The 14262-nt window shown below is 36.3% G+C and overlaps 1 protein-coding gene across 8 annotated transcripts in view; it reads right to left on the reverse strand.

Moving 5' to 3' along the window:
- CCDC171 (coiled-coil domain containing 171) overlaps nt 1-14262 on the reverse strand; it is a 299073-nt gene that overhangs the window by 119800 nt on the left and 165011 nt on the right. For all 8 annotated transcript variants that reach the window (XM_059141859.1, XM_059141862.1, XM_059141860.1 and 5 more), the window contains one exon: nt 12082-12267. In XM_059141859.1, the coding sequence (XP_058997842.1) occupies nt 12082-12267 (186 nt within the window). The remainder of the gene's footprint in view (nt 1-12081; nt 12268-14262) is intronic.

Genomic DNA, 14262 nt, shown 5'->3' on the forward strand with positions numbered 1-14262 from the left:
TACTGAGTGTGGAGTCTGCTTAAGATTTTCTCTCTCCCTCTCTCCTTCTGTTCTTCCCCGACCAATAATAATAATAATAAACAACTACACTACAAATAACAAATTAACTTTACACAAAATTATTTGAACAAAAAACACCTATGTGGTAGAAAATTCATTGCTCATTTTATGTTCACTACAAAACCAAAAACATACAGCTTTCCTTACCTGTAACACTGGTAAATGTTCTTGGCTTTGACTGGTGTTTTCATGGTAATATCTAATGATATCCAATGCTGGTGAAAATGGGGTCAAATATGTGCTTTTTCTTAAGATTTATTTATTTATTTTATTTATTTAAGGAGGGTAGGGGCACAGGGAGTAGGAGAGAGAGAATCTCAAGCAGACTTCATGCTGAGCTCAGAGCCCGAAGCAAGGCTTGATCTCACAAGCCTGAGATCACCACCTGAGCCAAAAGCAGAGCCCCACGTTCAACCAACTAAGCCACCCAGCACCCCAAGCAGGTGCTCTTATATACTTTTTCAGATATATACACCAGAAGAAATACAGATCTGAAAAAAATGTTCATAGTCTTAAACACACCACACACACACACACCCCAATTTAAAAGTATCTATATTTTGACCCAATAAATCGTGCTTCTTTTTTTTTTTTTTTTTTAAAGATTTTATTTATTTATTTGACGGAGAGAGATCACAAGTAGGTAGAGAGGCAGGCAGAGAGAGAGAGGAGGAGGAAACAGGCTCCCTGCTGAGCAGAGAGCCCGATGCGGGACTCGATCCCAGGACCCTGAGATCATGACCTGAGCCGAAGGCAGCGGCTTAACCCACTGAGCCACCCAGGCGCCCTAAATCGTGCTTCTTGAGCTCTATCCTGAGAATATAATCAGCTGTGTAGTCAAAGACTTAAATATGAAGTACTCATCTTAATTTTAATAGTGGAAAATGGATACATTCTGAATATCCAACAATGAGAAAATAGTTATATTTTAACATAAGATGGAATAGGATATGGCTTATTAAGATAGACTTCTTAAATAATTTTAACATTGACATTTATTGCCAACCTCATCCACCCAGTTGTTAGAATTATCCTTGACTCCACTCTTTCACACGTCACACCTAATCCACCAGAAATTCTGCACATTTTACCATCAAAATGCAAATATATCCAGAATCTCATTATTCTTTACTCCGAGCACCCTGTTCCAAGCCACCATTATCTCTGGTCTAGATCATAGTGTTAGCCTCTAACTGGTGTCTGCTTCTACTTTGGCATACCTATGGTCTAAATTCTAACAGATGCCAGAATGGTGTGAATGTAAATGTCAAAGTAATACCACTCTGCCTAAAAAACAAGATATAGCACTATATATAGCAGACTTCCAGTTTTATTTGCCAAATATGAATGATGATTACATATGTGTGACAACGGATCTGCATATATTTTGGAGTTTTTTTCCTATGTTTTTAAAGTTTTTCTTACTTTGATCATGTTTTATCAGAAAAACGAGTTAGGTAATGTTTGCAAAAAATTTTACATAAAGTTAAACTGTATTATTCAAAATACTTTCAATAATATTTAAAATATGATCTAACCAAAGATTAGATTCAATTAAGAAACATGTCAACTCTAATCTCAAATTGCCCCTTGCTGACCACAAATTTAAACATGGAGAAGGCATTTTAAAATTATATATGAGAGCATACACTTCAAAAAAAAGTAAATTATGTCATGGTAAGTTTAAACAGAAAAGGAATTTTATTTTAGTATATATTTTTATGTTGTTCAGATTAACAAAATAAAAATAACAACTTTTTATGAATCTTCTAGATTCTAGCTTGAATCTTCTCTGCTAAATTAATATTTTTAAAAAATGTTCTCAGAGCTGTTGTTTTCTTAATTCTTTTTTCTCTAACCTTGAAATATAATTGACTACCCTTTAGGTCTCAATGGTATAAGTCATTAGGAAGATAAAAAAATATATGGGATTAAAGTAAAAAATGATAAGACTTAAATTAAGTAATGACGTTAATAATCCTAGTTTATGAAAGTGGGTTATGTGATAGATGTTAATTATTATTATAATCAGGGTTTATCAAGTAAAAAATGTTTAAATTTTATAAGGTAAATGAATTTGAGGCCCCTTTTGTTAAAAGCTACTAGAGGAAATATGGCTATTTATTCAAAATTATGTAAATAAGTGGCTTCGGTGCAATAGTCACCTTTTATACCCCCAGAGTATGTCAAATAATTTTAGTAATAATATAAAAGTTAGTACTTTTTTAACAAAAAGAAGGTAAATATTCATAAAATGTGACCCTTTGTCATCCAACTCCAAAATATCCCTGCAAATTATTCCATTTGAATTTTTTAAAACACACTCTTTCTTCTTGCTTCTTTCCCATCCATAATCTAAGTGTAATTATGTTTCAGAATGGAAAATAATAAAGAACAGGTTAATTTTCTATTAAAATTGAGACATAAGCAAAAAAAAACAGAGCAGCTGCAGGAAGGTGAGGAACAATCCAGGGAGCTTGAAAGAGACGTCTTTGAGACCCTGTGAGTCTGCTGCCGGTTGATGGACACTAGACAAGATAGTAGAAGTAGGCAGGTGACAGAAATGATGACAAAAATGCTAAGGCCCCTGGGTGGTGCAGTCAGTTGAGCGACCAACTCTTGGTTCCAGCTCAGGTCATGATCTCAGGGTTTTGAGATCAAGTCCCGAGTTGGACTCCAAGCTCAGCAAGCAGTCTGCTAAAGTTTCTCTCTCCCTCTCCCCCCACCCCACCCATGCTCATTCTTTTTAAAAAATGATGACCAAAAAGGGCATGTAAATAAGAGCCGGACCCAAATTAGACAAAGAACTATTTGGGAGACTTACTGTGAATAAATCTTTATTTTTTCCCTAAGCCATTCTCTCTCAACCAACGTCTGCAGAATTCCAAAACTGTGACAATTCAGAGAATTTAAGATTTTATAATAGTTTCAGAAGCTCTCTCCCACTGTCATATCAAAAATCTCACTAAGCATTAAGATAATGGTATTCTTTTTTAAATTCAACATATTCTCCACGAAGTCAAGTGCTATCCTCTCCACACAGCAATGGCTCAAATATGTGTATTTATTAGATGAACAAAATTTATTTTTTAAGAAAGATAAATCTGGGGTGATTTTTTAACTTTAGAGAAAGATTACTGGCTTTATTAAGTTATCCTATAAATATAAAAATATTTAAATTTTCTATAAATAATAAATACATCTAATATATTTCAGATATAATTGAAAGCTATCAGAATTTAATAGGTACCTAACTTTTCTCAGGAAAAAAATGAGGAACGACTAGAGTTATACCTTTATTCTAATCCTAATGTTTTACTCATTCTTAATGTCAAACTTAGTAGGGAGAGAGCAAAATTTAAAAAAAAAAAATCTCTTCATATAACCAATGTCATTTCAGGACTGTTAATTCAGTTTCTCCTTACTCTAATCTATTAATATTTTTTCTAAATGCACAGATCTAATGCCCATCAGCAAATGAATAACTAAATAAACCATGATATTTATAGTATAGAATTCTGTGCATTGACTAAAATGATAGTTCATTTAAGGTTTGTTGTTTAAGGCTCGAAGAGTTTTAAACTATTTTAGCCCAGACTTGTGGTTTCTGAGGCAACACAATTGCCTCAAAAGGTTGGCAGGTTTTAATCTGTTTGCTTCCAGTCAGTGCCACAAACCAATAAGTACTCCAAGACTCTTGGAGGTACCTCCTTCCTGGTGTGCCTGTTTCCATATGCCCACATGTGCACGCAGGCATTGACCATAATGGTGATGACCCTGCACCCAGCTAGGTAACAGGTGAGAATAAGAGAACTATCCCTCTAATCTGTTCTAAGCCAATGCCTCATACTTTGGTGTCGGTTAGAGCATCAGCCCATTTTCAGGTACAAATTTCTGTATTAGTTCTTGAAACTATTTTACCTCACAGGTTGACTCTCTCATTACTGTAACTGCTTATTTTAATCATTTTTTCATGTATGTCATTAAAAAAATATATGTAAGGCAGAATCCAAGATGAAATGGTTCGTATAAATGTGACTAAATTTAAATCTAAGCTTAAAGTTAAGAAAAAAATAAATAAAAACGTACTTTACATATGAAATAAAGAAATGCTTCCTAACTAAACTGCTTCAGAGGTGGGGCACCTGAGTGGCTCAGTTGGTTAAATGGCTGCCTTCACTTCAAGTCATGATCCCAGCATCTTGGGATCCAGTCCTGTGTTGGGCTCCCTGCTTCTCCCTCTACCCCTCCCCGCCTTGTTCATGCACTCTCAATCTCTCTCTCTCTCTCTCAAATAAATAAAATCTTAAAAATAAAACTGTTTCAGATGTTCAGTAGTACTAATGATATTATAGACAAACAATGCAAAATACCTTAGGAATGGAGTGGGGAAGTGGGGAAAAGATAATAAATCTTTGACTTGTTCCACTTTTTTCCATATGACATTTTCCATATCCATTTGTCTACAGCTCCCAATCATAGAGAGGTATGCTAGATCCATGTAATTCCCGCCTTCAAACCATGTTCCCTTTGCTGACTTGAGATCTTGGAGAATTTTATAACTATTAAACTAGTTCCACTAATTCACAATCAGCAACAGAAAATCGTCTTTCAGGACGGCTGAGTGGCTCACTTGGTTAAGCGGCTGCCTTCGGGTCAGGTCATGATCTCAGCGTACTGGGATTGAGTCCAGCATCGGGCTCCTTGCTCAGCAGGGAGACTGCTTCTCCCTCTGCCTCTGCCTGCGCCTCTGCCTGCCTGCGCTCACTCACTCTCTCTGACAAAAAAAAAAAAAAAAAAAAAAAAAAAAAAAGCCACTTTCCTAAGCCCACAGATTTTAAGATTTTCTCTTTGTCTCTGCTACTCTATAGATTTCATTACTCTGTTTCTAGGTGCTTATTCATTTTTTTCATCCTGCTCACAGTTCAGTGAGTTCCTTTAATTTGAGAAGTTACTCTTTCTTTAAATCTATAAAACTTTTAGTCCTTCTTGCTCAAAATATTGCTTTGTCCTGATTCTGCTTCTAAAAGTTTATTAAACATTTTTTCAGTCCATTTTACTCTACTTTCATTCTTTTATTAAATATAACTCATTCTTGGGATGCCTGAATGGTTCAGTCAGTTAAGTGTTTGCCTTTGGCTTGGGTCATGATCCCAGGGTCCTGGAGATTAAGTCCTGCATCAGGCTCCCTGCTCAGCGGGGAGTCTGCTTCTCCCTCTCCATCTGCCTGCTGCTCCCCCTACTTGTTCTAGCTCTCTCTCTCTGATGAATAAATAAATAAAATCTTTTATGTATATGTGTGTGTGTATGTGTGTGTATGTGTAAATCTCTTTTTTGTTGGTATTAACTTCCTATTCTCCACCACTTTGTCTCTGCAGAGTGGGTAATTTCCTCACTATCTTTCAGTTCCCTAACATCTCTTCAATGTCTACCCAAAGTTCAAACTGTTCACTGCATTTTTAATTTCAATGACATCTTCATTTCATGTCTTATAATTTCTATTCATACCTTATTTCTCACAATATTTAAAAACACTTAAAGTATAATCTAAAATAACTTTCAACCTGAAAAGTCTTAAAAGGGAGAATTTGCCTTTTCTGCCTATTTTCAAGATGGGACATCTCTTCCTTCAGACTTGGACCTCAGACCGGAACTAACACCATTGTCTCTCCTGCTTCGCAGGCTTCCAGACTCTAACTGGAACTACACCACCGACTCTCCTGGGTCTGCAGCTTGCCAACTGCAGATCCTGGGACTTCCAGCCTCCACAACTGTGTGAACCAATTCCTTATGATAAATCTCCGCCTACATCCTTCTTTGTCTCTTTAGAGTGTCCACTGTATTTGGCTGGGTTCTCATAACTGCAAGGATGAACATTCTCTGTACATATGAAAAACATAAATATATACACATACTTATGTATATACGCAAACACACACACAATTCTCTGGAGAATCCATTCTAATACAAAACCATCTACACTGATACAGGGGAACAAACAGCATGGACATACTCCCTCTCACACACACAACACACATACAATCATGTTCTCTAAACACACAAAAATTCCATATTGTCTAAAGAAAGCCTCTTATACATTCTGTTTGCTTTTGTCTTCCTCATCTCAGGCTTTATCGGCTCACCTTTAATTGCTTTATAAAGCTAGTTTTTCTTCCTTTCGTTGATAGAGAGGTCTAAGGCTGCCCCATATATTGTTCACTGGTTGTATAAATGGGAATAGTTTTAAAAACTTAGCATCATTTTACATGTACAATGCCTGCTAAGCATGATATGAATAAAGTGTGAAAAAAATTTTAAAATGTGTGAAAATTTAAAAAAAATAAATAAAGTACCTTTCAACATTTAGTATTCCTACCACCTGAGGTACAATTTTCTCATTTGTTGTGCAATTCATTTCTTCACATGGTTGTAATATTGAACTTCCCATAAAAGTCTCCTGTGCTCTATAAAGCACCCCTACTGAATATTCTCAAGCCTTCTTCTATCAGGTCACATGGGTTCTGCAAGGCCATAGTTTGCCATACAGAAGATCACTGCTCAGCAGGGCAGCCCTTGGACATGAAGGGAGCATAAACCAAGACCTGACTTTCATGGGTGACACAAGCCTGGCCTTCCGTTTCCTTTGTGACTTTTTCCCCTACCCGATGTCCAGAGTAGCTATCAAATTCCCCTGTAGCTAGCAGGCAGGAACATCTCCTCTCCACTTCCCCATGGGGCAGCCCTTCCCGACCCCCAGTTTCACACCGGTAGCTCTTTCCTAGTCTAATCTCAGGGAAGCCTGGATTTCCCTAACGTTGGGATTACCAACTCTAGCCCCCAGCTTGATGTGTACACCACAGTGAGTTCCCTACACTTCGCCTCCTCTCACTGCCTGGTTGTGGATATCCTCTCTCTTTCTAGTCTCTCAGCATTTCACTCACTTCGCTTTAAGCTCGGCTATATACTGCACAATTCGTTTGTGATATATTATCTAGTGTCCACTCCATGTGTTTGGGGTAAGAAGGGAAGTCCTTTCACATGAGCAAAATTTTGATACCATGAAAATGACAAGGACGGTATGAGAGAGATAAATAATAAAACAATCAAATTAAGAACATCGATTTTAAAGTCCTAAGTGAAAAATTAATAAACTGAGTGTAGAAATGTATTTTTAAAAATCAACACAACTAAACAGGGTTGACTTAGGTATGCAAGGCTAGCTTAACATTAGAATACTGAATAATGTAATCAGCAACTTCAGATACAAAATAGTTTGGGCTTTCTGCTCACCTACAGTTCCTGTCACATGTTCTTTGGGCTGCTTCTTTGTTTTTTTAAGATCCTTTAAACATTAAAAACCATTCTTTGCTCACGGGCCATACAAACCCAAGCTGTGGGCCATAGTTTGCCAATCCCCAATATAATGCAACACACCAACAGAATAAGGGAGACGAATCATAATTATCCCCACAGATACATAAAAATGTATGGGATAATATCCAACATTTATTTACAATATTTTTATTTATGCATCATCCAGGAAGAAAACTCCTTTAACCCTATAAAGATTTATCAACTAAAAACCTGTAGCAAACTTGCTTCTTTTTTTTTATTATTTCTTTTCAGAATTAACAGAATTCATTTTTTATGCACCACACCCAGTGCTCCATGCAATCCGTGCCCTCCATAATACCCACCACCAGGCTCACCCAACTTCCCACCCCCCGCCCCTTCAAAACCTTCAGATTGTTTTTCAGAGTCCATAGTCTCTCATGATTCATCTCCCCTTCCAATTTCCCTCAACTCCCTTCTCCTCTCCATCTCCCTATGTCCTCCATGTTATTTGTTATGCTCCACAAATAAGTGAAACCATATGATAATTGACCCTCTCTGCTTGACTTATTTCACTCAGCATAATCTCTTCCAGTCCCGTCCATGTTGACACAAAAGTTGGGTATTCACCCTTTCTGATGGAGGCATAATACTCCATAGTGTATATGGACCACATCTTCCTTATCCATTCGTCCACTGAAGGGCATCTTGGTTCTTTCCACAGTTTGGCAACTGTGGCCATTGCTGCTATAAACATTGGGGTACAGATGGCCCTTCTTTTCACTACATCTGTATGTTTGGGGTAAATACCCAGTAGTGTAATTGCAGGGTCATAGGGATGCTCTATTTTTAATTTCTTAAGGAATCTCCACACTGCAAACTTCCTTCTTAATGGATAGACTTAAGAAAGAGTCTCTTCAAGGCAGAGAGCAAGATAAGGATGCCTGCTGCCCCTTCCTCTACTCAGCACTGAACACTACCAGTGAAGTCAGAAAAAATATAAAGATAAAGGTTTGGAAAAGAAAAATAAACTGTCACTATAGAACAAATAATATAATGTTCTGTGTAGAAAACCCTAGAAAGTACAGATCAAGTATTATTCAAAGTGGTAAGAGAGTTTAGCAATGCGGCTGAATATAAGATTAACATACATGTCTGTGTGCCAGTTTCTTTGTCGAATTCCATCTGGTGAGGGGCTCCTGAAAGAACTAAATTAGGCAAGCTTTCTTTCAGAGAAAATCTTCCACTAGCTTCTGCCCAGACACTACCGACATGAAATTATCCCACTCAGGTTACTAGGCCGTTCCTTAGTGTGGGAGCCTCAGGCTCAAGGCCTGATCTGCTGGTGGAGCCCAAAGCTCTGTCTCCTTCTAAAAGAGCCCAAAGCTCTTCTAACATTGGTTTTGATATCTGCCTGCAGGGTAAGCCCCACATCCGTTCACAGTGCTAACGCTGATTCCACGCATTGGGGTCTGTTGGTGTTAGAATACTTTTGTCCTTGGAGATTCCTTTACTCTTTGATGCACTGCTGCAATAAAGGAAGTATCTTGGCCAAAACCTAGCTGTAACATAAAGGAAGGCCTTTCTGAACATCACATCCAACGTATGATTTATAAAGTAACTATTACATATAGAAAAATGACTAAAAACAAAACTCCAGAATGTGAATTGGTTGTTTTCAGATGATATGTTGTAAGTAACTTGTTTTCTCTTCTGTATTTTCCATATCTTGTATTCACAAACTTATTTTGTTTTTATAAAGAAGCAAGGCACTTTAAAAGGCACTTATAAAAAAAACTATTCATTTAACTATTACCGAAAAAACACAAAAGAATATTTATCAACAATATACTTGCTTTTCAATCAGTATCCTAATTAATTCTCATAAAAATTCTGTAACATAAGTATCATTATCCCTAATTTTGCAGAAGATGAAACTGAGGCTTAGAAAGGTTAAGTTATTTGCCCAAGTGACAGAATGGGGATTTGAATTCGGAAATACTTGTTCCAAGGCCAGTGCTTTTTCTGCTGAACTGTGCTGCCTCCCACAAGAGAGCATTTTCACATCACCACCTGCTAGTTCTAATTAAGAGATAGTAATTAAACAATTCTCCACTCCTGACAATAATATTTAAGCTACTGGCATTTTAAAGAAATTAATATGAACAGCTTTTTATCTGCTGGAAGGTACTACACCTAAACACAAACTCCAAACTATTACAGAAAGAAAAGACTCCAATAGGACACATTTATACGCTTTGTCAAACTCTAGTTAATTGTATTATCTATTAACGGGACATGAAGCATAAAAGTGTTGACCAATGTATTTCTAAAAATGTTCGACTCGACTAGTAATCAAAGAAATACAAATTAGAGTGACAAGGCCATATTGATGAAATAGGCAAAAATTTTTAAGTAAAAATAGCCAGGTTGGGTAAAAAGTGAAACTGCTATACATTTTAGGAGAGAACTTAACTCATAAATATTTGCTGTAGGCCAATTTGTAATATTTACATTTTAAAATTCGTGTGGCCTTTCACCTAGCAATTCCTCATCTAGGAAGTTATGCTAAAAATAATCACAGATATGTATATAAGGATTTAGCCACAAGTTTACTCATCTTAGAACTACATGGAAGGAGGGAAGGGAGGAAGGAAGGAAGGAAACTGACGTGAAAGAAACTAGGTTAATTAACTATGCATATTCAAAAGAATTCCATCAGCCATGAAAGATGATGACACTGCTATATTTATTGGCATGGGAAGAAATTATTGACATGATTATTTTAGAAAATAAATTAAAAATTATAGATAACAGTATTATTGTATTTTCACTAACCTATATTTGGTTATATTTCTATTATTTATAAAACATAAGGACTGAAATAATATACAACAAAATCTTGACTATAGATATATCTGATGATGTGATTTGGGATTCTTTTAACTTTCATTTTTCTTCTATTTTCTTATTTTTACACAATGGAATTTATTATTTGTGTAAAAAAAGGGAGAAAAAATTTTTGATATCACAGAATCATATCAGCTAGTAAAAATGTCTACAACTATTATTAATATATATTAAGTAATATGTTATGAAATAGTATGTACATTCTCATTTATGTAAGAAAAACTATATATATTAGGTTGAACCATACAAAACTGCTGCCATTTGTCTGTTTTTCATTTATAAAAACAGCAATTTCAAGTGGGTCAACTTAATACACATATTAGGAAAAATACATTCCAAAATATTAATAGTATCCTAGGAGTTCTAGGAGGCCTTTTTTTTTTTCGTTAAGGTCATCTATATTTCCTTCTTTAAATTCATCTGTATTTTCTTTTTTAAATTTCCTTCTTTAAATTCATCTGTATTTTCTTTTTTAATTTCTAATTTTTTCTAAAACACTAAATCCCAGTCTCTGTATTTATAGGCCAGAAGACCCCAAGCAAGTCAACAGAACTCTCTTAGTTTCATCAAAAAACAATGGATGTGGGCCATGTGGGTAGATCAGTCTGTTGAGCATTGACCTTCGGCTCAGGTCATGATCTCAGCATCCTGGGATTGAGCCCTGCATCAGGCTCCTTCCTCAAGAGAAAACCTGCTTCTCAACCTGTCTCTAACACTCCCCCTGCTTGTGGTATCTCTGTCAAATAAATAATATCTTTTTTAAAAATGGGAATATTCCAAACAGAAAAATAAATTCAAAATGGATTCAAGACCTAATGTGAGACTTGAAACCATAAAAATCCTAAAGGAGAACACAGACAGTAATCTCTTTAACATCAGCCATAGCAACTTCCTTCTAGATACATCTCCTGAAGCCAGGGAAACAAAAGCAGAAATGGACTATTGGGACCTCAGGATAAAATGCTTCTACACAGCAAAGGAAACAATCAACAAAACTACAAGACAACTTACAGAAGGAGATATTTGCAGATGACATATCTAATAAAGGATCAATATTCAAAATAGATAAAGAATTTATAAGACTCAACACCCAAAAAATAATAATCCAATTTAAAAGTGGACAGAAGACATGAATACCCATTTTTCCAAAGAAGACATACAGTACAATTCTATTATACTTTATAGTCAACATTTCCCAAAGATACCACAGTCCTAAATCCATTAATGAAACTTTCTAAATGACAACTATTTTATTCTTTTCCCTTCTAAGTAGTTTTGCCACAAATATATGACAGAGAGAACAACTTTTCCTAATCAAACCATCCTCCTCCCCAGACACGCACTTCTATAAGAATCAGACAGACCCAGCCCCAGAACTTTTCAAAATCCAAAAGATACGTAGAGTTTCAAAGTCCAGGAGGCATAAAACAAGTAAAAGAAAAGAACTAAAGAGAAGAGGAAACAAGTTAAATGAAAACTTGTTAAAGTTAATGAAGTTAAATGAAAAACAAAAAAACCTTGAAATAGTAATTATTACTGGAAAGACCCCTACAACTTTGTTTTCAGCTATCAAGTAAAACCTACTTCTACATTTTTGATACATGTGAATGGACACTTGGAATTGAGGTCCCAGAACCAAGTTCATTCCATCCTTATGAACTTGTACAGGATAAAATTTCAAGATCTTGGGTTCTATTCCCTAGCCAGGAGATATAAATGAGTCCCTGGAAGATCCACACCTACAGGAAACAAACGACTACGCAAGAGATACTGTCCTACCTTAACAGCTTCTCCCAGAGTTTGGTTTTTGTCAGCTTCCTCACTGGAATGCAGTTCAAGTCTGTAATTCAACTCCTGTAGCTGCTGTGCCTGCTCGTTCAGTAGCATTTGGGCCTGTTGTTCCCGAAGTAATGCATTATTCAGTTCTTCACATGCACTTTCAAACTTCTCATGGGTGATCAATTTCTGAAAAGAGGTTAAAAAATTCACTTATAAGCTGGCTGCGTGGTTGTATCATTTAATTTTCAGAATTTGATTTGCCAACATAGACTGTAACACACACATTTCTAAGTGTCTGATACATGAAAAAAGTACAACTTGTTTTTCTTAATCTCACAAATCAAGATTTAAAAAATCACTCTGGTTTCTAACGCCGAACAGCTATATTCCCAAAGTGATCATTTTTAATCAAATAAAATCTCAGGAAACTTATTTCAAGTTCACATAAATCCATAATGCTCAGTTTACATTTTCATACATGAGCACTTATTATAAAGAATGCAATTGCAGGAACTAAAGCCTTTAACGAGTGCTGATGATTTTAAGTGATTACATGAAAATCTGTGTTCGGCATACATGACTATTCATGTCTCCCTGGTCAAACAACCTCTCCTTCAAGAGTCCTTACCAGACCATCCCTTCCCCCCTCCTCAGACTCCGCACACGGCCATACCATATTCTATTATTTTCTTTACAGTCATTATCATTATCTAAATTCACTTCATGTAACTCTTCCCTTTTTTACTGCCTGTCTGCACTCTGCCACCAACTACATGTCTAAGGATGGGAACACCCCTGGGCAGAGACCTCATTCTTCTTTCTCACCCAACACATAGTAGAGTGCCTGGTATTCAGTAGTGCCCAGCAGATATTTGTTGAGTGAAAGAATATTCCTATATGAACATCTACAAATAAAACTTTGCGCCAGAGTATACAGCAGAGTTTTTACAGTATCATCTAAATCTAAAGACTGCTTTCAAGAATGGAGCAATACATCTGTCTAAACAGTTCTAGCCAGGGGCCATCCCTTAAAGGGTGGGGAATCCACGGCAGGACACACATGTATTATCTCCTGTTCAAAACAATTAAGCAAATGAAAATTAATTACAGCAGACAACAAGAGACATCTTGATCTTGAAGAACAAAGTGTGGGAATGTTTCACACAAGGGAAGCACCCTGAGAAACATATATGGAAAACTAAAAGGCACGGTACAAGTCAATTAACCACGCTGTATATATAAATATATATGTCTATTTAAGACTGATAACTTTTCCATTGGTGAAAAGATTTGAAGGTAAATATAATTAACCACAAATATAAAGCAAATTGATTTAAAATTTTTTTAATTTTGGGGGGAGGGGAAGAGCAGAATAAAAATCCTATTGATTCTAGGCATCTGGAATATATAAACCAGTACAGTTGAATGTGGACTTTATCTCTGAGTTTTCTGCCACATGAGACAAATGTGCCTGGCTACAGTTTCCTCATGGACCAACAACAGCAAGCATGCATCTCAGGCAGAGAAGAAACGTTCTGCTAGAACTTAGTTTGAGGATAAGTTTATTACTTGGCTCTTTCTGTATCATAATATAGTTTTAACTCAGTTTTACTTTGGCCACAGGTACCTTGCCTGCTGCCTCCCACAAGAAACTGTCTTTTACTATTATTTGCCTTTTCAAAGGTGGATGTAACACACTCCTCAACACTGATTAAATTTTAAAGTATCACATAAACAACAGCAACATTCTAGCATAAAAATAGACAGGGAATGATTTACCTAAGTCGACACAAGGTAACAGGAATGATCCCAAGCACAGAGGAAAGAAAGTTGCCTCATTTCCTGAGAGTCCTCTAGGATCCTGTATTGGATGTATCTCTGATACTTTTACAGTGTTTAGATGTACAGGAACACTCATCTTGTACTCTCTCCTAACAGCTGCCTTACTCTCCACATTGTCCCATTATAGCTAAACCCTCCACTTCGAGAACATCAGCTTTAACGGCCTCCTCTGGGCACTCCTGTTCATTTCAACCTCTTACCTACCATCCCTCTCTCCCCTGATGCCACAGCGCTCTTCTCAGTCTTATGAACAGATATTTTTATACTACTTCTACCTTTTATTTGTTATGTTGTTTTAAAGTATCACTCCTCGCCATCAGACCACCTGTCACTTGACCT

This window comes from Mustela lutreola, chromosome 12 (genome assembly GCF_030435805.1).
Source record: "Mustela lutreola isolate mMusLut2 chromosome 12, mMusLut2.pri, whole genome shotgun sequence".
Lineage (NCBI taxonomy): Eukaryota > Metazoa > Chordata > Mammalia > Carnivora > Mustelidae > Mustela > Mustela lutreola.